Raw genomic sequence first — 24,842 nt, 5'->3', positions numbered from 1 at the left:
CCTTATCCCAGAGCGACGAAGACTGAATTCTGTTGTCTTTGTAAAAGGATTTAGAAATGTAGTGCCTCTTTCATGGTCCGAACACAAAAACATAAGTTATGTGTCTGGATACTTCCAAGGAGAAGGCTCGTTACGGAAACTGATGTCATAGAATCTTGTGCAAGTCATGAAGCGTTTGAAAAACCTTTCTTAGGTAAGTACTGGCCTAAACGGACTCAGGAGGAGCTACATAAAGCACAAAGACTTTTCCAACCTTATACATAAAAATGAAGGGAATTATCGCTGTCAGTCGCAGCGGAACATTACACGGAAAGAAGAGCGACGATTGAAACATGTAATCATATAAGCTTCGAACAGAGAGCCCTTTTCATTCTGTAGTGGGATGCTATGAAGATTCTCAACAAGGGAAATGTTGGACTGCTCCGAGGGCACATGTCGATATTAGTAGAATCCTAAAGGCTAAATTGCCACTTGACATACAAGATAAACAGGTCCATGTGTCTGAAGAGAAACTTAGAAACTTTGTTTGGCCTTGAATTTATAGATCTTGTCCAGGAAGAGTCTAGGTTAAGAAGTAACGGCGCATATTGACAAACTGGAGGTGCCTGAGGATCCGATATGAATGGAGTTAATGAGTCAGCCCTACCCGAGAATTTGAATAAGCCGCTACCGAATCTTGACGATGATACATGAGGTACTACGAAAACCTTTAAAGCAAATGGTGGTCCGTATCCATTCTGTATCAACTGTGGTCGGTTGAATCATGCTGAAAGGAAAAATTAACCAAGTTATTGTGATCCGAATCGTGATACGGGCCAAATAATGTATGAAACATGCCTTATCAGCAGACGAATAGTCCATGGAGGGAACAGACATTGTCTGGTATGGCAGGGAAGATAGTACCTGGTAGTGAGACCTCTGCTTTAAAGAAAAAGTAACTGGATTTAGGCCCAAGATTGCAGCTGACCAAAGAGACTAGGGCCAACATAACGAGGTAAGTTTCTTCCGATACGAAAACAGTATGGATACGAGGGAGCATCTTGCACCCAATATTCATAACTGTGGAAAGATGCATCTCAAAGTGTCTTTTCAGTCGTCGCAGTACATGTTACCGGAATTCTGACTGAAGAGACTCTCAACACTGGTGCGTCAGTGAGTGTATTGTACAAATCCTTGTTTAATGAATTAACAGGCGGGATCAAGCTGCTGGTTTTTCCCATACAAAACTGCATAATAGTGGGTGCTGTAGGCACACTTTACGGGGAGGTAATATTATAGCCTTGAGTTACACTTGGACTTTGGAAATGAAGCGACAAAGACCACATTTCTTGTTGTAAAAGATTTGAGAGTTGACTATATCCTAGTAACGGACATATTTGATGAGAGGGATGTGAAGATCAAATTCCCGATGAGCATACTCTCTTTGCTGGTTCGAGGAGGAATAATAATGGTGTCAGTTTTGAAAGAAGAAGAGAAACACAGGAGATATTGTAGATCCATTCCTACCAGTCTAATTCTGAAGAATCCGGTCTCTCCCAATTTTTCAAATCGATTTTACAGGAAATTCGACTTTATCAAGAAATATTGCAAGAACTGGAAAATCTAACATAATATGATTAGGAAGAACTTATTGAGCTATTACAAGAAAGGTTTATGAATACATGATAGAAATATGTAAACATGAGGTATATAGTCAACATTTCTACCCAGGTACATGGTCTCAGAGCAAGTCTGTCGAAAAGGACTCCAGAAGATGCTCAAAGGGGATTTAATAGAAATTTTGAAAAGCCCTTATTGTAGTACTTGGCTGGTTGTTCATAAGCCTGGCAGCAAAAGTACTACATCACACTGAAGAGAACCTGTAAAAGAGTACAAGAGCAATTTCTTTGGCTATTGAGCCAAACAAGTGATTCTTCACACTGCTCACGATATTTACCTTTATTTTTGTGGTGTACTATTACTCTTTTGCCATTAGTTACTGATATTTGTTCGAAAACTGTGCTTTTAAAGACGTAAATATTGTGAGTTGATTATGTGTTTCCTCCTGTTTGGTTTGCCTACATGTTGCCAACCAAACGAATTATATATGTGCAAAACTAACTTCCTTTCATTATCTATATTGTGTGTGTGTGTGTGTGTGTGTGTGTGTGTGTGTGTGTGTGTGTGTGTGTATGTATGTGTGCTGAGTGTGTGTGTCGAGGGGTGGGGGGTGTTTGAGTTGAAGAATGTTGAATATGAATGTAATAGCTGTTAGAGGGTGGTTGAAAGCTTTGGTGATCAGCTGATTTAAGTTTTGGTTTAAATGTTCTTGGAGGGTTTCATGGACAAGTGAGAGGAAAGGTGTTGGGTGGTATTATTATTATTCTGATAAAAATCCTTTTTTGGAATTTTATTCTATTATTTTTTATTTATTTATTTACAAGCCAAGTTCCGTAGGACCAAATTGAGGAGCAAATCTCCAAGGTTATGTAATGTGCCAGTACATGAAATTACAACATGTAAGTAATAACAGATAAAAATGAAATGTTTATCAACCCGAAGGAAGGCAGTCCACAACTTTAAGTAAATGCAATCAACAACACAACAAGAAATTCACGGATCTCCTCAACAGAATAGATTCAGTGACCCATGAAGAAACTCTTCAGTTTCGATTTGAAAGCGTGTGGATTACTGCTAAGATTTTTGAATTCGAGTGGTAGCTTACCGAAAATGGATGGAGCAATATACTGCACACCTTTCTGCAAAAGAGTTAAGGAAGTTCGATCCAAATGCAGGTTTGATTTCTGCCGAGTATTAACTGAGTGAAAGCTGATTTTTGTTATAAATAAGCTAATATTGTTAACAAGAAATGACAATAAGGAATATATATATTGAGAGGCCGATGTCAGAATACCCAAGACTTGTGAACAGGGGTCGACAAAGGTTCACAAACTTACACCACTTATTGCCCAAACAGCCAGTTTCTGAGCCAAAAGTATCCTTTTAGATTGGGAAGAGTTACCCCAAAATATAATACCATACTACATAAGCAAATGAAAATAAGCAAAGTAGACTAATTTTCGTGTCGAACGATCACTCACTTCAGATAGCGTCCGAATAGTAAACAAAGCAGCATTAAATCCCTGAACAAGATCCTGAATGTGGGCTTTCTACGACAGCTTACTATCTATCTGAACACCTAGAAACCTGAACTGTTCAGTTTCACAAATCGTATGCCCATTTTGTGAAATTAAAACGTCAGGTCTTGTTGAACTGTGTGTTCGAAACTGTAAAAACTGAGTCATACTATGATTTAGCGCTAATTTATTTTCTACAAGCCATGAACTTAGGTCATGAACTGCACTATCTGAAACCAAGCCAATGTTGCAACAACATCCTTTACTACCAAGCTGGTGTTATCAGCAAACAGAAATATTTTGGAGTTACCTGTAATACTAGAGGGCATATCATTTATATAAATAAGGAACAGGAGTGACCCCAACACTGATCCCTGGGACACCCACTATTTGACTGTACCCCACTCAAATCCCACATCATGGCTATTCTCAACATTGTGAATAATCACCTTTTGCTGTCTGTTGCTAAAGTAAGAGGTGAAACAATTGTGAGCTACTCCCTGTATTCAGTAATAGTCCAAGTTCTGGAGCAATATTTTGTGATCAACACAATCAAATTCCTTAGTTAAATCAAAAAATATGGGTAGCGTTCAAAACCTCTTGTTTAACTCATCCGGTACCTCACACAGAAAATATAATATAGCATTTTCAGTTGTTAAACGACTTCTAAAGCCGAACTCTACATATGATAGCAAATCATGTGATATAAAATGATCAATTATCCTTATATACACAGCTTTTTCAATAACTTTTGGAAACACTGATGGCACAGAAATAGGTCTAAAATGATCTGAATTATCCCTTTCTCCCTTTTTATAAAGCGGCTTTACTACTGAGTACATAAATCGCTTAGGAAACTGACCATTCCTAAAGGAAACATTACAAATATGGCTAAATACAGGGCTAACATGAGCAGCACAGTACTTTAATATTCTGCTAGGCACTCAATCATAACCATGAGAGTAATAAGACTTCTGTGACTTAATTATTGACTCAATCTCCCTCTTGTCTGTATCACAGAGGAGTATTTCAGATATCAATCTCGGAAAGGCATTTGACAAGAAGGTTATATGATTCCCTGTAGAAACTAAATTTTTATTTAATTCACGGCAATGCTCAGAAAATTATTTGTTAAATGCTGTACATATATCTGATCTATCAGTAACAGATATATTTTTAATGCAAGCTGACTTTACATTGTCAACGTTATACTGCTGACCAGACTCTTCCTTCACAACTGACTATATGGTTTCAATTTTAACCTGTGAATTATCTATTCTGTTTGCACACCACATACTCTTTGCCTTCATAATAATATTTTTAAGCACCTTACAATACTGTTTGTATAGGGTTACTGTAGCTTGATGGTGGCTACTTCTAATATTTTGATGTAATTCCCACTTTGCTCTACGTGATATACTTATCCCACTAGTCAGCCACCCAGGCTGCCTATTACTGCTAGTACCCCGTTTAGAATGTTCAAATGGAAAGCAGCTCTCAAAGAAAATGAGAAATGTGTTAAGGAAAGCATTATATTTATCAAAATGGTTCAAATGGCTCTGAGCACTATGGGACTCAACTGCTGAGGTCATTAGTCCCCTAGAACTTAGAACTAGTTAAACCTAACTAACCTAAGGACATCACAAATATCCATGCCCGAGGCAGGATTCGAACCTGCGGCCGTAGCGGTCTTGCGGTTCCAGACTGCAGCGCCTTTAACCGCACGGCCACTTCGGCCGGCTTATCATTTATGTTATCACCACTGTAAACATCCTGCCACTCTTGTACCTTGACAAGGTTTAAAAAACTCTCTACTGCTGTTGGATTAACTTTCATACATAGCTTGTAATTATATGTGACATTCGTTTGAGTACAAAAGCCTTTTAGTGTTAAAATTTGTGCATCATGGTCTGAAAGGCCATTCACCCTTTTACTAACAGAATGCCCATCTAGTAATGAAGAATGAACAAAAATATTGTCTATAGCTGTGCTACTGTTCCCCTGCACCCTAATTGGAAAAGACACATTCTGAAATAGATCATATGAATTTAGGAGATACACCAACATCCTTTTTATTGCACCATCATATAGAAAATTTGTATTGAAGTCACCACATATAACTAATTTCTGGTACATCCTACAAAGTGAATCAAGAACCCTTTCTAGCTTGAACAGTAATTCTCTGAAGTCAGCGTTAGGGGACCTATAACAACAACAATTAGAAGTATAATTTCACTAAATTCAACTGCCCCTGCACAACATTCAAATATCTGTTCAGTGCAGTGCCATGATACGTCTATGGACTCAAATGGAATACTGTTTTTTACATACATAGCCACTCCCCCACCCTGGAGGGAAGTTCTTGAAAAACAGCCAGCTAGTCTGTATCCTGGTAAGGCAAGCCACTGAATTGTCAAATTATTTAAGTGGCGCTCCGATATACCAAAAATTTCAGAGTCAGCATCTATAAGCAGTTCACTAACTTTATCTAGAATACCTCTTATATTTTGATGAAATATGTAATTTCTTCTCTACTTGGAAACATTACATCCTATGAAGGTGACCCCTTAGTTAGAGGGACTTCCTTTAAGCAGGTATACCTATCTGCTGACTTCAATCTAAAAAGGGTGCAGCTCTAACACCAGCTACTACAGGAATTCTTCCATGAGTGATCCCATCACCACCACCCACTACACTCTCACCTATAAGCTTTGCCAGCGTCCCCTCCCCATACATATTGAGGTGCTGGCCAGAACGCACCATGTCATTCTCAATGGAGAGAAGTCTTCCGAAGTAAGAGTGATTTCAGGTGTGCCGCAGGGGAGTGTCGTAGGACGGTTGCTATTCACAATATACATAAATGAACTTGTGGATGACATCGGAAGTTCACTGAGGCTTTTTGCGGATGATACTGTGGTATATCGAGAGGTTGTAACAACGGAAAATTGTACTGAAATGCAGGAGGATCTGCAGCGAATTGACGCATGGCGCAGGGAATGGCAATTGAATCTCAATGTAGACAAGTATAATGTGCTGTGAATACATAGAAAGATAGATCCCTTATCATTTAGCTACAAAATAGCAGGTCAGCAACTGGAAGCAGTTATTCCATAAATTATCTGGGAGTACACATTAGGAGTGATTTAAAATGGAATGATCATATAAAGTTGATTGTTGGTAAAGCAGACGCCAGACTGAGATTCATTGGAAGAATCCTAAGGAAATGCAATCCGAAAACTAAGGAAGTAGATTACAGTACGCTTGTTCGCCCACTGCTTGAATACTGCTCAGCAGTGTGGAAGCCGTACCAGATAGGGTTGATAGAAGAGATAGAGAAGATCCAACGGAGAGAAGCGCGCTTCGTTAGAGGATCATTTAGTAATCGCGAAAGCGTTACAGAGATGATTTATAAACTCCAGTGGAAGACTCTGCAGGAGAGACGCTCAGCACCTGGGTACGGGCTTTTGTTGAAGTTTCGAGAACATACCTTCACCGAAGAGTCAAGCAATATATTGCTCCCTCCTACGCATGTCTCGCGAAGAGACCATGAGGATAAAATCAGAGATTAGAGCCCACACAGAAGCATACCGACAATCCTCCTTTCCACGAACAATACGAGACTGGAGTAGAAGGGAGAACCGATAGAGGTACTCAAGGTAGCCTCCGCCACACACCGTCAGGTGGCTTGCGGAGTATGGATGTAGATGTAGATGTAGATGTAGTGAAACCCGATCTAACGGTGGACCCAACTGGCACCACTGAGATGTGACCCGTGTCCTCTACCATCAGCGCCATCCCTAGCCCATCTTAACGCGCGTAACAGCCGCATTAAGATAAGGCCGATCATGACGCTGAAACAGTTGCACGAAATGTACATTAGTGCCACCAGTTTGGGTAGCTATCTTTACCAGGTCACATCTACATCATATTCCGCGTCCCTATCAAGACTCTTCCCTGCTCCAGCCACTATCACTACCTGATCCTCCTTCGTAAAATTCCTACGTAACTCCCCTATGCTGTCAGTCACTTGAGCCAACCCTGCACTAGACTTCACAATGCTTGTGACCCGTACTCACTCCCCAACATTTCCTACAACTGCTGGCCCATACCTCTACTGTGCGAACTACCTTTCAGCAGAACCTTCTTCTTTCTGTAAGGCTTTGTAACTGACCTAGGTCTCCTAACTGCTGAGGACTGCTGCATGTTCCCTATATCTACAGCTACACGAGGCTCCTCTCCACTCAACCTTGACAGTTGGTCAAATCTATTGAATATACGCAAAGTATAACTGTCTGAATACCTCCTTTTCCTAGCTACCTTATCACCAACTGCCAGTTCTCATTCCCCACCACCCTTCACCCTCCTCAGCGTATGTAGTTCCTCCTTTGCGCGTTGTAACTGCCCCTGAAGGGCACAGATCTTACGCTCCTGCGCCTCTATCAACTTATTTCTACTACAGATTTTGCATTCCCAGGAGACGATCTCGCTAGAATGCCCACTGGCTTCCCCACTGCTTCCCACCCCCCTTCCTCCAATGAAAATACTTTGAACAAATCCCACTACTCACAAACCTACGACGGAGCCCACACTTCTCACTCATGGTAAAATTTTACAGTTACTGAAAAAAAACTATACGTCTACGTTTCCCAAAGTTCAGTTACACCAGTAGAACTATTTACAGAACTAACAATAGCGGTCTCCAACTCTCTGTCTGCTAAGAAAGCAACTACTGGTATTACCACTACTACACCACAGCTAATACCAATACCAACAAAACTTCACAAAATTATTAGCTAAAACCGAAAATTCAAACGGCCACTGGAACACTCAACAAAGTTAAAACAATGAATGAAAATTTTAGAGAAATGTTTCACTAGAAGCAATAAGAAATGTCAGATGAAAACTAAAGCATTAAATTTATTAAACGACTTCAATGCACAGAAAACTGTAAAAAACACAGCGAGCGAACGTTTCGACAAGTTTATTAAATCGTTATTTCGCCACAAACGGCACGAAACTCCGCTGAGAAGTATTGAATTTAATAACTGTATAACAATGCACAAATAAGTTTGTCAGTACTTAGCTTTATAACAGCTACAGCTGCACTGCACACCGCAAAATGTAAACACACTATTACCTGTTAGTGTAAACAATGAATTGTTTGGCATGTGTACTTGATCATTCAACAGGGTTTTCTTTTCTGCAGGTGGTAATTTTCTTGCAGGGTTAGCAGGTGATTTTTATTGTTGATTCTAATTGTTTTCATGTCTTCCTCTCTGGCATATGGTTTGTGATTATGTTCCCTTAGGTGTTCTGCAAATGTGAAGTGGTTTGTCCCATACTTCCAGGCTCTCATGTGTTCTTTGTCTCTCAAATGTTCTGCCTGTTTGTCCTACGTATCTGCTCTCAAAAGTGTTACGTTGTCGTTGATATATATACCTGCTTTCTGGTATATATCTCTGTTTTTTGTCAGTTTCGGAGTGTATACTGGCTTGGTTTTTACGTAGAAAAGGAAAAATATTTGTCAGAGTGATGACGGGCTCCTCACTAAATGGAGCTTGTGGATGGTACGGATTATGGAGAGTACTGTTTTTGGAGAGAGGGATTCACTTTCTGGCTCTTGTCTTGTGCTGACTGGCACCATCTCGTGCCATACTTGAAGAATGTAACTTCCAATAAGGCAGTAGCACAATCAATCTTCTGAGCAGCTCGTATTTAACTTATTTGGTTATATATCTTGTATGCTCAGTTATTTGTGTCAAATATTTGTCTCATTATCTTGTTTTTGAGACCTGCTCGATTGTGGAATTCTTATAGATTTCACTTCCTGCAGTCTTCCAGTTAAATGTGTGTTCAACAGAGCTTGCAAATATGTTCAGATCTTTGCTGTGTGCTAGTCATTTTCAGTTGTTGACTTTATTAGATCAAATTAAAGTTTTGTATTCTCACTTTGAGGTAAAGTTGAGATTCTGTGTGTTCTACAACTTCCCTATGATTAGGTGATCCTTAAATAATAAATACGACCAACTATATTTCTAGGATGTTTTCTTCGTTCAGTGACCAAGCACTATCTTTGAGGATGTAAGAAATTCAGACGTTTTAACGAGTGTCAAACGCCCACAGATTTTTATAGGAAGAGTAATTGATGCATAAGCTATTGAGCCTCATTTCGACCTCTCTCAGATCTGTTAATTGTCTCACTATTCTCAATAATTCTATCATGCATTTCATGTAGGAGCATTCGGCATGCTTTACATATAATTTACGCAGGCTCTAGATTAGCAAATTAGAAATCTGTTTACATATTAAAACAAGAACATATAATTTTCAACTAATTATTTCTTTTTCTTCATGTGTATACTTTCTTTGTTATCTGACAGCCTGTGATAAAATGTAAAATACGGCTTTACAAAATTTTTATGGCAAAATTTGAAGATAGTAGTCTGCCTAAACGTGAAATTTGCAGTTGATGTTGATAAATAAAGTGTGATCTGGGGACTTCTTTCCCTGCACGAAATTAATTATCAAATATGTAGTGTTCAGTTTTCAGATACATTTCATGCTCAAAAGTCTTGCTACAGTGCAGTGTACGAGTGTGATGTTATCAGCACCAGTGAACCATTTTCCAGCTGCTTGCAGAGATGAACACTGCGTGTAGAACCACTGGAAAGGACTTAAACTTTGATGACACAATGCGCTTCAAGGGAGATTTCCGAGAAGGAGCTGGATGAACTCTAAGCAAAGTACCTGCAGAGATTTGGGCACTGGCGCGCCATCTTTGAGCCAGGCGAAACGAATAGGCAGGTCTCCAGAGGACACGCCGCAGCTGACCTGCGCTCTGGCTCCTTCCCGCAGGTTTGTTGGGATGAAGAAGGGCACCACGACCGGCGGACCTGCCAAACAATGAGACATACTGCAAACTTATCATCACAACACAAACTTCGCCCTTCCTGTAATATATTATGTGCGCAACAAGTCGTTATGAAGGCCGTTCTAGGGGATTAAGAAAGTAACAAATAAGAAAAACATCGTTCTCTTTCTGTCATTTCTTGACTTTTTTATACCCAACAGCATTTCATCAAATTTAATTCTAGCTTCACGACAGTTAAAACATTGATGGACTACTCCATCTATATGGTACGACGGTTATTCACCCACAATTTGCTTGTTTCTTGATAATATGGTCTTAATGACACTGCATGCTTTGTTAATCAAGGATCATGAATTTTTTTAATTGTATATCTCAAAAACTCTCCTTTTAAGAGATGAAATTAAAAATAAATTTTCACCGTTATCTGTGAACACCTGCAAACAGCAAATTCGATTTTTAAGACTGATGAATACTACGAAATTTATTGCAACAATTATTAAAGGATTACTAATTCCGGACAAACCCTTAAAGAACAAAACCCAGCAACAGTGGTTTCTAAATAGATATGCTAGCCGATTAACTAGCTTTTTAGTACAAGTAGATTCATCACCAGATAGTTGTGGTTATCGAAGACTACGGCGTAACAATGCGATTATGATCTCAAAAGATATAGTAATTTTATAAATGACGTTTGAGATTTTTCAAATATTTAAAATATTTTCTCTTTATTGCAAATGAAAAGGCAGTAGACAAGAAAAAGATATATCAACGTGAATTAACCACATCTGAGAAGTGTGTAGTCTAGTTTAATTTTATATATTATTGGTTTGAGTGAAGGATCGAATTTGAGGATGCTGCACCGCCTATAGCAGTGGCCATAGGTCTGAATGCACACTTAGTTGCTGATTCAGATTTGTGTACTGCACGCAGGAGTTGACGTTGGTAGTTAGACTGACATCATCTAACAATCAGGGTGCATACGTGGACAAGGAAAAAAAAATTCCCGGATTTTTCCCGGATTTCCCGGTTAAAAATACACTTTCTCCCGGGTGACAGTATATTTTCCCTTATCAATCCTTTCAATGGTTATGGTTTTATACACGGGCGTACAATTTCCCAGCACTTTAGAAAACGAAACTCAGAGAAAAAGACACGTCTTGGAAAAATCTTTGATGTGGAACAACATGTACGCTGCGTATTTTCGTATTACGAAAGTAGACACTGGAATTCCACCAAACACTACATGTTACTTTCCGAATAATTGAAATCGAGATTTCGATGCGCTTTTGTAGGCCGTTCGTAGCTCATGTCACGTGATCTCGCCAGCCGGTGACAGCGGATATTCAGAGCATAGGACACGTGATGTAGTCAGCCAACAGCAGTTAAAAATACACTTTCTCCCGGGTGACAGTATATTTTCCCTTATCAATCCTTTCAATGGTTATGGTTTTATACACGGGCGTACAATTTCCCAGCACTTTAGAAAACGAAACTCAGAGAAAAAGACACGTCTTGGAAAAATCTTTGATGTGGAACAACATGTACGCTGCGTATTTTCGTATTACGAAAGTAGACACTGGAATTCCACCAAACACTACATGTTACTTTCCGAATAATTGAAATCGAGATTTCGATGCGCTTTTGTAGGCCGTTCGTAGCTCATGTCACGTGATCTCGCCAGCCGGTGACAGCGGATATTCAGAGCATAGGACACGTGATGTAGTCAGCCAACAGCAACATCACTGTTAAGTAGCACGAACATACAAACAGGGAAAGTTAATAGTTTAAATTAATATACATTGTCTTGCTGCAAGAAAAGCAAAGTTTTCACATATAATATTGTTCTCAAGCTGCAAGAGAAGCAATGCTTTCGCATATACTGTTGATATTTTTTGCGCGTGTTACACTTTAAGATATATCACACAAATGTGCCTGTAAAATTTTTAGTAATGACATAAATGTCTGATCTTCAGGGTTCGAAATTCTTTTAAATGGCGCGTCATCAAAGAGTTGATTTTTAAATGAGGGTCAAACGCTTTGTGATTTAATAAATTCATGGTACATTCTTGCACATAGTTCAACATATGTGAAAGGATACTTACTTTGAAAGTAACGCTTTTCAAACCACTATTCGCAATATTTTCCCGCGACCTGTTAGAAATAGATTCGTTTCAGCAGTTGCAAGAAAGCGCAGATAACAGGCGACACCGCGCTTGGGTAGCTATCATGACGTAGGAGGCCCGTATGTACGTACGTGTAAAACATTGAAAGATCATACATTATGTCATAAAAGAAACAAGACATCAGAGGATACTGCAAGAGCATCGGAATTTTGTAAACAATATTAAAATGTGCACATTGAAAGTGCATACTTAAAGTGGTCATTCGTACGTCCGGATTCCCAATGAAGTAGACCTCGACCTGATATTAAGCTTCTCAGTATGGTTTTCGGCATGTAAATTTTCTGAGAGCACCAGTACTGTATTATATCATGTATGGGTCTTTATTATGACATAATGCCATAGGTGCTAGAAAATGAAAACCTGCACTTCAAATGCAGCGAACAGTTGAAACTAGCCAGTACTGTGGAATTAAACATTTCCCTTCAAATACATTGACTGCCTCTGCGGAAAAGGTTAACAAAAGTCAAATTCCTTTAGCAAACAGACAAAAATAACTTCATTGTTCCGCAAGGCGATTAATGCTTGACTGTCAGAAAGGTGGAAATAAAATCAAATCTGAGACTAATGACATATTTTAGCCTTCCGTAATTATGTGAATGTGTTCTAATTCACTTTATAGCTCCCGGCCACAGATATCCGTTTTGTTTTCATTTGACGTGAGAGTAAACGAAGGGAAAACAGTAGAATCACTAAATGTAAACACGGGTCATGTGGAGACTACCCACTATAACTCAGACTGCTCTGCGCATCAGCACCGGATCTACGATATTTGCGAACCGAGGCAATACCAAAAATATCGAATTTTCAAAATATGTTCATCTAGTAGCGCACATCTTTCTGAAAAGTCTGACACAAAACATATGTATTCGAGGAAATGTAAGACATATTATTTGGTCTTAAGCATGCCAAAGTGCAGTGCCACGCCTCTTCATAAAGCATTTTTCTACCGTACATCCAAACTATATTCAGGAGAGTGGAAATTGAAATGTCCTGTGGTGCCTCTCCTGCTCCCAGTCGGCCGGTTTGACAGCCTGCCCCTCTTTAAAAAAATCTCGCAGTTAATAGCGGTTGGGATTATTTGTAATCGAGAGAACAAGAACTCTTCAGAAAATCTGAACTCTTTATTGCCTATTAGCTATTAACTTGCTGTTTTGTGTGACATAAAATTAAATATAGGATATATAAAACCAATACTGACAAGAGATAAGCAAGAAATTACACATTTCTTCAAACCTTAGCTCCTAGCATTTTTTCTCTCTAACCTTGCTACAGATTTACATGGCGAGCTTTCCTTTCTGTGAAAGAATCTATTACCTGATCAAAGTTCGTCAAACGTTTTGCTACATGAGAAATTGGAATGTCGTTATCTAATACTGAAAATCTGTTAATACAAATAATACCTAACACTGGTGTGGTTTCTCGATCGGATTACGTCTATTTTGTCACTGTCTGCTAGATAAAACAAAATAGGCCTTTCTAATATGGCAGCAACTTTGTAACACACCAAATAAACGAGACAGTTTTGGCACAAATGGCCATTTTTACAACACGACAGAATATAATCTACGAAGTACCAATGTCAAATGCCTATTAGGCCTACTACAAGCAAAAAGCTTTATTTTAGAAAATAGTTTCACATTTCATTCATACGCACCAGCTTCTCAAGCATGAGATCGAAAAGTAGTATTACGAAATTTTTATATAAATTTGGAATCGCCTTATTCTTCTATAATTTGTGTGATGTCCCCGTTTCTTCTCCTTCCTCTTTCCGACAATCTTGTCATCACCAATTCTGTAGCTATTCCTGCCATTGTCAAAATTTGTTCGCAGATTAACTTCACTAACCCTGTAAGAATCACAGGTTTAGTTATCACGCGATTATATTCCGGTTAGGCGTTATTACGTGTTCGAACAACACGTTTTCCGAGTTACTTCCAGAATAGAACTTACGCGTCTGCTAGCCGGGGACTGTACAACTGGTCCTTACTAGTGTAGCGATCTGACCAAAAATTTTCTGTCAAAATTTCATTTTCTTGGATACACCGAGAAGATAATACGTAATCTTTCTCACCTGTTATTCCTGTTAGTCGTTTATTTCTATTCTGGTAGTCTGAATCTATGGATTTCGCTAGTAATTATAACAACGCTGATCATTCGCAAACCCAATCAACCACATAATCAGAGAGCAATTGGCATTCATCTGTTTACTCCCTCAGCTCGTATTGACCCGCCCCCTTTTGTCTGCGGAAAGTTAATTTCTAGATGCTGTAGGGAAGCAGCCTACTCACGCTGTAGTAAATTCACATCAGTTTCCATTGTGTGTTAGCCAGTCTGCTGTAACTAGCTCTGACGTCATAAATGTTGCGCAATACCTTAAAAGTCAAACAAATGACCTAAAACTTTTCTAGCATGTCAGGAATAATACTAAATTAATGTGTGTTAAATATCAGTTCGATAACTTCAGTCATTTTCGAAATTTGGACGTTTTTCTGAAAAAAATCATTGGCGCAACAGAAAAGAGCTAGAGACTTCAAAATTTATATTTAGATTCATCTTTCATAATGATTTAATAAAAGCAGTACTTTGGATTTCACAAATTAAGACTTTAGTGGAAATTCATGATTTTCTGGTTTTCGTCTCAAAACTGAAGGAAGCAAGATAGATTAAGTAGGTTAATAAATAAGGCTAGGATGTTTAGATTTAAATAGGTTGGAGGTCCGCTATGACTATGAAGATGTGTAAAGTTTCTTTTGAATACCTATAAAATTATAGCGATAGCGGATCTCAAAAGGGCCAGTTCAGAGCTCATCTACTGCGTGCAGTGTAATTTAATTAATTCTCTCGCCCAAAATATTTAACTTAGCCACGTTTAAATTAAGAGCTTCATCGGCCATCAGCAAAAGAAGCTATAAATTATTATGTAACTTGAAGTGGTGCGTTACTAGCCCAGCGGCTAGTCGAGAGAGCCGAAAAGATCAGGCGTTCCCTTCGCCGTCCGCACCGCGGCTTTATATATAAGGACGCTACGCGAGGAAGCAAGGCCCCAGTTCTCTCCAGACGCTGAATGAAACGCCATCTGTGTCGGTAGTCGCGTCGCATCAGTGTATCTGATACAAACAGCCTCGGGTGCCGTATTAAGTTACTAGAGATATGCGGAACCATGAAAACATTTCATGTGAAGTGTTAATTCTGGAATGATTTTCATTATCTAGCTTCAGTTTGCGTATTGTCGTATTTTCACGTGCCGTCGCGGGACAGACATTCTACCAAAAATTTTGCGTGGCGTTTGATGAAATATTTTCATCAAATTATGGCGAGCATTCTTTTTAACATTTAATTCGGACATTTATAATTGCATCAGCGCATTAGACTCTGAACTGCTCTGTTAGTTAGGTTGTAGGGATACTTGTGTTTTTTGTCAGTGAATTTCAGAATATACTCAACTATTTTGGAAAACCGTTTTTGATTAGAAATCCCGGACAATCTCCTAATTCCTCAGAGCTATAAGCTGCAGCTATAATGGTATCTCAATTGAAGTGGGCACTAGGATCTCTAAATACTGGCTCCATGTTTTATTAAATCACTTTCTGGGTGCCAAGAAGTAAATAGAGAGCCAGTGTTGAGAACGGCGAAAGACAGCATTAACAACATTCTAAAAGCCAGAAACTGATTCTACATGCAAGCGTTTATCCAGCAATCAGATTTTAGTTTATTTTCTACAAACTCATCCGCCGCCCCACATATGGTGCATCGGCTGGGAAATCAATTAAGTGAAAGTGATTTTTAACTATTCGGATTCGCGAGTGGAATGCGACACGCAGCTGAGTAATAGAACAGTGAATGTGTTACGTGTGCATGTGGACGACGCAATTGGATTAACAACACATCTGGATTGACGGAGCTGGCACTGAGTCTAGCGGTGCTGCCGGCGTCGCGAGAAGCCAGTCTCGCCGCACCGCAGTCGTCCGCTGGAGCAGCCGGCGCAGCGCCTGCAATTGCGGGCCACGCAAACACACAACAGCCGTCGGAGAGCCGTCTGCAGTTCAACGTGCCACGTCGCATCAGGAATCCTGGTACGCCGCGCCGGCAACGCCATACGTCGTGCAGAAGGAACTAAGTTAAGTGAAAAGCTGTTAAAAATTTTACTAACCTGCACTAAAAGACTGTCGGCGATGGAACCGCCAAAAGAAACTGAGGTTAAACTTAAATCAGAACCTATGTCTGTTGAGGGAACTGTAAACCCAGACAACGGTTCGAGTGTAAATATGCATGAAAGTAGTAATGTTAAAGTGAAATATGAAGTATTGTCTCCTGACAGTAGTGTGGGAAGGGGCAATGATTCAATAATAGAGACTCTTGTAGTAAAGCGGAAAGTAGAAATGGTAAATTTATTGGATGATAGTTTCTCTGATGAATTAAAAATGAAACAGTCATCAGAGATGGTAGAGTTTAAGAAGGAGCAGTTAGATATGACTAATCAATCAGAAGTTTCATGTAGTTGTGATGATTCTGGTATTGGAGCTAGTTTTTCGTCACCTGAGTGTGATGAAAAGCCAGCTCGTGAGCAACCCAAAGATGTTGGGGCTGTTGATCTAAATGTTATATTACAAGCAATAGCTGCCAGTCAAACAAATTTTAATATGCGGTTTGAGGCAATGGACAATAAGTTAGAATCCAATAATGCTGAATTAAAGGCTGAAATAAGTGAACAGGTCAAAAGCAGTAATGCTGAAATGTCAGCCAGTAATGCTAGAATGAATGCTGAATTAAAGGCTGAAATAAGTGAACAGGTCAAAAGCAGTAATGCTGAAATGTCAGCCAGTAATGCTAGAATGAACGCTGAATTGAAGTCTGAAATTTTGGCCAGCCAAACAAATTTTAATAAACGATTGGAGGTAATGGACGATACCTTCAAGGCTGGTTGCAATAAGTTGAAAGAGGATCTAGACAGTTTGAATTATAAAATTGATTACAACCATGAGGATATTAAGAAAAAGGTTGCTCAACAGTTTTCTGAAATGTATAAAACAGTTAAATCCGAAGTTGCTGAGGTTCGCAAAGACTTCCAAATGGAAGATGCGAAGCTGGAGCACAAGTTAACAGAAAAGATCGAGGCGGAATCTGAACTGTGCTCAGATAGATTTAAAGATGTTAATATTAAAGTAAACATATGTCAAGCAGATGTAGATGCAATTAAAACTGACACTACTCATATTGTGCAAAGAGTAGATAATGTTGAAATGAAAGTAGAAAATATCAGTACTAACATTGCTAACATTGAGAGTAAAGTAGCTTCAGTAACTTCTGGTAGTGGTAATGTACAACAAGTTGTAGCTGCAAACGCCGCTTTTATCGGGTGTCGGCAGTTCTTGCGGTTCGATCCAGATAAAAATATCCATCCGCTAGATTTCTGGAACGATTTTGAAGATGTGATTCCACCAACTTGGTCTGAACGAGAGAAAATCTCGTTTGTTAAAAACCATTTAGCAGGTGACGCCATGCGTTGGTCAGCTGATGTTATGTTGAAATGTAAAACATTAGCGGAATTTAAAACAGCTTTTATTAATGAGTATTGGTCTAGCAATAAGCAAAATGAAGTGTTGAGAGAATTTTGGAGTGGGAAACGCTTCAATGCAGGCAAGGAATCAATTAAAGAGTTTGGGTGCTAGGTCATGGATTTCACGTTTGTCACTTTGGCGGAAAAAGCTGAAACCTGAAATGATTATACTAGGTCTTGAGCCAACTGCCATGGTATTGGCAAACTAGAATAATATCAGCCCCTAGAGACAATCTGGATCGTTTCATTGAGTATTGGAACGTGTAGAACGTGTTGCTGCCAAGAGGAGCAAGCACGTAATAACAGAAATGCCAATAACAACAATAGTAATTTTAGGAACGAGCAAAATGGCAATGTAAACATCAGAACAGTAGGTGTTCACCATCCTAAGAGAGGTAGGAATTGGGGAAATAATTATCAGAACCAACAATGGCGTCCAAGGGATAATAATTTTGTTCCAAACAGAAATATGCATGTAAACAACAGTACGGAAAGTAAGGCTATGCCAGCTAACTATAATGAAACTAAAGGAAACAGTAGTATGCCGAGGCAGGAAAACTAGTTCCCGTCTATGAGGACACTGGCGCTCACCAGGCGGTTACTTTTCCTATGCCAGTAGTTAAGGGAATTGGTAAGACAGATCAGAATACTCAAACTGAACATGTGGATGAAGAGTCGGTAGCACCTAAGGATACAACAGAAATATTAGATCACTCACAGTATTTGATAGATATCGTATTAGAGACGCTTTCTAAGTGGGAAGAGAAAGAGAAGGCTCAGCAGTGTAACGATAGGGAGGAGCAACAAGATATTGAATTGTCAGGTGAAGAAGCAGAAGAAATTCATGCTTATATTTACGATGAAGATGATGTGCTCTTATCTAAAGTGCCTGTGCAGGATGTTGATAATGTACTAATAGATTTAGGACAGGAGATAAGTGGGAATGTAGAGGGTAGGCTGTTGAGGGTCGATGAACCCAGTAGCTGTGACCAGTTGTCACTTGAGAAGGAAACCGACGATAATGGTGAAAGTGGTTTAGCTGTAACTAATGTTATGCCCGGTCTGGAGGCGCAGAATAGCTCAGACTACAGTAATTTGGGTTATGTTCAGCAAACTAAATGTAATGAAGTCGTGCGGTGTTTCGATTTAAAATTAATAGACCGACTGGAAAAGGCAGCTGAAAATGTGATTCAGGAAACCCCTACACACTGTGACCTAAATGTAATGAAGACAGATGTCGATCACTTTAGTTGGAGACAAATCCAAAAGGAACTACTAGATGAATTTGAGGAACCACCTGTACAACCTAGAATAAGCCACCCTATAATAATAGTGAATATGTTGGGTATCAATGTACGTTGTCTCTTAGACAGTGGAAGTGAGGTGAGTGCAATATCTCAGTCCTTCTTTGACGCATTACCTGGTAAGGACAAACTTACAGTAATGAGGGTATCAGGACTAAGAATAATTGGTGCTACTGGCAAGGTTTCAAAAACGGTAAAGCAAGAAGCTTTACTACCCTTTAACATTAATGGTAATTTAATTGATCATCCATGTTTAATTATAAACAATCTCAGTATTGAGGTTTTAATTGGCATAGATTTCTTGTCAAAATATCAGAGTGTTGTTGACTTTGAAAGAAGCCAGTTAAAAATGGTCTTGCCAATAACCGGAGTAATTATAGTACCTTTTAGTGATAAACATGTAGTAACTGATCGTGAAACTTGGGAGCTGCCTATACGAGTTCTGAAAAACAGGAGGTATTGGGACGAAGGTGTTAATCTTAATGACAATAAGCTGAACACAGAAGAAGAAGAAGAAGCAATTATTTTAGACAAAATAGAAGCTAAATTGCAGGAAATCGATAGGATTTCAGGCAATCAAAAGGAAGAACTGAGACAGGTTCTAAAAAGGCATCATAAAGTATTTTCAGATCGACGTGGCGTGGTCAAAGGTTATGAATGAATGCTGTAGGGAGGAGGTTGTTCTGTAACCTCTACACAGTGTGGCAGCTGTGCAGTCCCAGCTGTGTGAGATCTTCTTTCCATTTCAGGTCTCACTCACTCTTCATCTTTTCTATCCACCTAAAATTTCTAACTCTTCTTTACAGCATTAAACCAATGAATGCTGTAGGGAGGAGGTTGTTCTGTAACCTCTACACAGTGTGGCAACTGTGCAGTCCCAGCTGTGTGAGATCTTCTTTCCTTTTCAGGTCTCACTCATTCTTCCTCTTTCCTGTCCTCAAAAATTTCGACATCTTCTTCCAACACATAAAATTTTCCGTTATGGTTATCAAGCCAGCATTAAGCTAATGAATGCTGTAGGGAGGACGTTGTTCTGTAACCTCTACACAGTGTGGCAGCTGTGAAGTCCCAGCTGTGTGAGATCTTCTTTCCCATTTCAGGTCTCACTCACTCTTCATCTTTTCTATCCACCTAAAATTTCTAACTCTTCTTTACAGCATTAAACCAATGAATGCTGTAGGGAGGAGGTTGTTCTGTAACCTCTACACAGTGTGGCAGCTGTGCAGTCCCAGCTGTGTGAGATCGTCTTTCCCATTTCAGATCTCACTCATTCTTCCTCTTTCCTGTCCTCAAAAATTTCGACCTCTTCTTTCATACATTAAATTTTCCGTTATGACTATCAATACAGCATTAAGCTAATGAATGCTGTAGGGAGGAGGTTGTTCTGTAACCTCTACACAGTGTGGCAGCTGTGCAGTCCCAGCTGTGTGAGATCGTCTTTCCCATTTCAGGTCTCACTCATTCTTCATCTTTCCTATCCACAAAAATGTCGACCTCTTCTTTCCAGACATGAAAATTTTCCGTTATGACTATCAAGCCTTGAGTTATGTAACCATTCTATCTACCGATTAGTGAAGAAAAATACCTAATGTGACAAACCTAATAGTGACAAACAATAGAGAAGTATGACGTAATTAAGATACAAATGTATTTGAGTAACAATTATGTATAGTACCCTGGTAATATAGTAAGTACAAAGTGTTGTTTTATTGGAAATGGTCCACCAACAGTAATTTAAAGAGATATATGAATTCATGTACAAGCAGTATCTGAAGTGGTAGTGAAACCTAGTGTATGCATTAGAGCTAATTAAGAAATAGTAAAAGAGATTGCTTAGTGTTAGGAAAAATATGCAGATAAGTTGTAAGATTAAACTCACCTGGTGTAGCAAGGAAAGGCAGTGTAATAGAATTGAGCAGTGTTTGTGGTTGAGACGTAAAGGACACGTCCCTGAAGTATTTATAAGGTTGGAGCTGGCCATTATTTTAGTGTAGTGTGTGACAGGATACACCTACACGTATTGAGGTTATGAGTTGGAGGCGTGAATGCGACCATAGGTACCCTTATGTTAAATGAGACAGAGCAGCTCATGGTGTCCTATAGGTTTAAGGAATTTAGCATTACGCACGTCCATAATTACTTGATGCACTTTAGTGGTAGGTCTGAGAGAGACTACCTGAGGTTTCAGCGTCCGATCGAGTGGAAATGGATTGCCACGTGAGCAAACTAATCAGCTGCAATACACTATGGATATGAAATAAATGTGCTATCCTGTGCTTTAAATGTTAATACAGTGAGTGTTAAATAAGTTCATACACTAGCAAAGTAAATAAATAACATACTGACAGACGTGAAACATTATTTTAGCTCAGCATAAATACACTTCAAAGTAAGTAAGTACCTAATTGCAGATGTGGAACTGACAGCAGCAGAGGACCAATAAGTGGATTTAGTAGTCAACTAAACGTAGTGTAATTTGAACACTCACAACTGTACTATTACCAAAAGTTACTCACATGTACTAAGAAGCTGAGAAAACAACCACTAATCATACTCATACTATCTCTAAGAATAAGGTAATTAAAGATGAGTCAGTTAAGTAAATAAAATGCAGATTTGTCAGGAATGTACCGAGCATTGGTTCAGTGTTCTGGCCCAGAAATAATAAATTCAGATTAAATATGATTTATGATTGTATGCCTTAAGCATAAATTTTCTCTAGTAAATGACTAAAGGCGTTTTGAGCCATTTGTTTAACGATTTTATGACAGTTAAGTAACCGTGAGAGTAAAATTAAAAAGGTTCTGTTAGCTTTGTTCCAGCAAAATATTGCAAGATAAAATGTATATATCCCCATTTCATTGTGACCCAACCATAGATATTAAGTGAACAGAGTCTGAGGCACTCTTTTTGTTTGTTCTACAGGACAAACCAGATAATGGCAGCCTGGTAGCTGCGTGAAAGCGTGGAGTGACTTGGACACAACTCACAGTGATCCCTCCCCTTTCCCCCATGTAATTTAGAGTGATCGAGAAGGACGCACACCATAGCAACTTCCCCTCCTCTACCCTTGTGAATAGAAGTGTAGGACGCCAGCCAAAGCGGCTACAACCACGTGTGTAAAAATTATTTGTGAACTTTTCTTTCAGGTTTAGAAAAGACTGCTAAGAGATAATCATCTGTTTATGTATCATGTTATTTTCTTTGAATTTGTGTATGTAAAAATGTATTTAATGTATTTAATGGATCTAAGATTTTCATAATTTTTCAATTTGTATGTGTTTGTTTGTCTAAGGCAATATGTATGCCAAAATATTTCATTGACTTTGCTTAAAATTTTGAGTAATGACATTGTTTAAAAGGCAGTGAACTTGCCTACAATTTAAATAATTAATGTAGGTAATCAGTTTTCTTTAATGTTTCTACAGGTTTATATTTCAATTTTGAATTTTCATAGGGAGTTAAACTGTACTCTTGCTTCCCTTTTTGTAATTAAATTTTTTTTTCATTCATTAACATTCATAAAAAAAAAAAATTAAGTAGAGGGTGATGTAGGGAAGCAGCCTACTCACGCTGTAGTAAATTCACATCAGTTTCCATTGTGTGTCAGCCAGTCTGCTGTAACTAGCTCTGACGTCATAAATGTTGCGCAATACCTTAAAAGTCAAACAAATGACCTAAAACTTTTCTAGCATGTCAGGAATAATACTAAATTAATGTGTGTTAAATATCAGTTCGATAACTTCAGTCATTTTCGAAATTTGGACGTTTTTCTGAAAAAAATCATTGGCGCAACAGAAAAGAGCTAGAGACTTCAAAATTTATATTTAGATTCATCTTTCATAATGATTTAATAAAAGCAGTACTTTGGATTTCACAAATTAAGACTTTAGTGGAAATTCATGATTTTCTGGTTTTCGTCTCAAAACTGAAGGAAGCAAGATAGATTAAGTAGGTTAATAAATAAGGCTAGGATGTTTAGATTTAAATAGGTTGGAGGTCCGCTATGACTATGAAGATGTGTAAAGTTTCTTTTGAATACCTATAAAATTATAGCGATAGCGGATCTCAAAAGGGCCAGTTCAGAGCTCATCTACTGCGTGCAGTGTAATTTAATTAATTCTCTCGCCCAAAATATTTAACTTAGCCACGTTTAAATTAAGAGCTTCATCGGCCATCAGCAAAAGAAGCTATAAATTATTATGTAACTTGAAGTGGTGCGTTACTAGCCCAGCGGCTAGTCGAGAGAGCCGAAAAGATCAGGCGTTCCCTTCGCCGTCCGCACCGCGGCTTTATATATAAGGACGCTACGCGAGGAAGCAAGGCCCCAGTTCTCTCCAGACGCTGAATGAAACGCCATCTGTGTCGGTAGTCGCGTCGCATCAGTGTATCTGATACAAACAGCCTCGGGTGCCGTATTAAGTTACTAGAGATATGCGGAACCATGAAAACATTTCATGTGAAGTGTTAATTCTGGAATGATTTTCATTATCTAGCTTCAGTTTGCGTATTGTCGTATTTTCACGTGCCGTCGCGGGACAGACATTCTACCAAAAATTTTGCGTGGCGTTTGATGAAATATTTTCATCAAATTATGGCGAGCATTCTTTTTAACATTTAATTCGGACATTTATAATTGCATCAGCGCATTAGACTCTGAACTGCTCTGTTAGTTAGGTTGTAGGGATACTTGTGTTTTTTGTCAGTGAATTTCAGAATATACTCAACTATTTTGGAAAACCGTTTTTGATTAGAAATCCCGGACAATCTCCTAATTCCTCAGAGCTATAAGCTGCAGCTATAATGGTATCTCAATTGAAGTGGGCACTAGGATCTCTAAATACTGGCTCCATGTTTTATTAAATCACTTTCTGGGTGCCAAGAAGTAAATAGAGAGCCAGTGTTGAGAACGGCGAAAGACAGCATTAACAACATTCTAAAAGCCAGAAACTGATTCTACATGCAAGCGTTTATCCAGCAATCAGATTTTAGTTTATTTTCTACAAACTCATCCGCCGCCCCACATATGGTGCATCGGCTGGGAAATCAATTAAGTGAAAGTGATTTTTAACTATTCGGATTCGCGAGTGGAATGCGACACGCAGCTGAGTAATAGAACAGTGAATGTGTTACGTGTGCATGTGGACGACGCAATTGGATTAACAACACATCTGGATTGACGGAGCTGGCACTGAGTCTAGCGGTGCTGCCGGCGTCGCGAGAAGCCAGTCTCGCCGCACCGCAGTCGTCCGCTGGAGCAGCCGGCGCAGCGCCTGCAATTGCGGGCCACGCAAACACACAACAGCCGTCGGAGAGCCGTCTGCAGTTCAACGTGCCACGTCGCATCAGGAATCCTGGTACGCCGCGCCGGCAACGCCATACGTCGTGCAGAAGGAACTAAGTTAAGTGAAAAGCTGTTAAAAATTTTACTAACCTGCACTAAAAGACTGTCGGCGATGGAACCGCCAAAAGAAACTGAGGTTAAACTTAAATCAGAACCTATGTCTGTTGAGGGAACTGTAAACCCAGACAACGGTTCGAGTGTAAATATGCATGAAAGTAGTAATGTTAAAGTGAAATATGAAGTATTGTCTCCTGACAGTAGTGTGGGAAGGGGCAATGATTCAATAATAGAGACTCTTGTAGTAAAGCGGAAAGTAGAAATGGTAAATTTATTGGATGATAGTTTCTCTGATGAATTAAAAATGAAACAGTCATCAGAGATGGTAGAGTTTAAGAAGGAGCAGTTAGATATGACTAATCAATCAGAAGTTTCATGTAGTTGTGATGATTCTGGTATTGGAGCTAGTT

The 24,842-nt window shown here is 39.1% G+C and overlaps 1 protein-coding gene across 1 annotated transcript in view; it reads right to left on the bottom strand.

Moving 5' to 3' along the window:
- Positions 1–24,842, bottom strand: part of LOC126456830 (Down syndrome cell adhesion molecule-like protein Dscam2) — a 416,068-nt gene that overhangs the window by 201,492 nt on the left and 189,734 nt on the right. Inside the window, exon 10 of the mRNA XM_050092636.1 lies at positions 9,864–10,009. Coding sequence (XP_049948593.1) covers positions 9,864–10,009 — 146 coding nt within the window. The remainder of the gene's footprint in view (positions 1–9,863; positions 10,010–24,842) is intronic.

This window comes from Schistocerca serialis, chromosome 1 (genome assembly GCF_023864345.2).
Source record: "Schistocerca serialis cubense isolate TAMUIC-IGC-003099 chromosome 1, iqSchSeri2.2, whole genome shotgun sequence".
Taxonomy (NCBI): domain Eukaryota; kingdom Metazoa; phylum Arthropoda; class Insecta; order Orthoptera; family Acrididae; genus Schistocerca; species Schistocerca serialis.
This window is presented reverse-complemented; position numbering and strand designations above follow the sequence as displayed.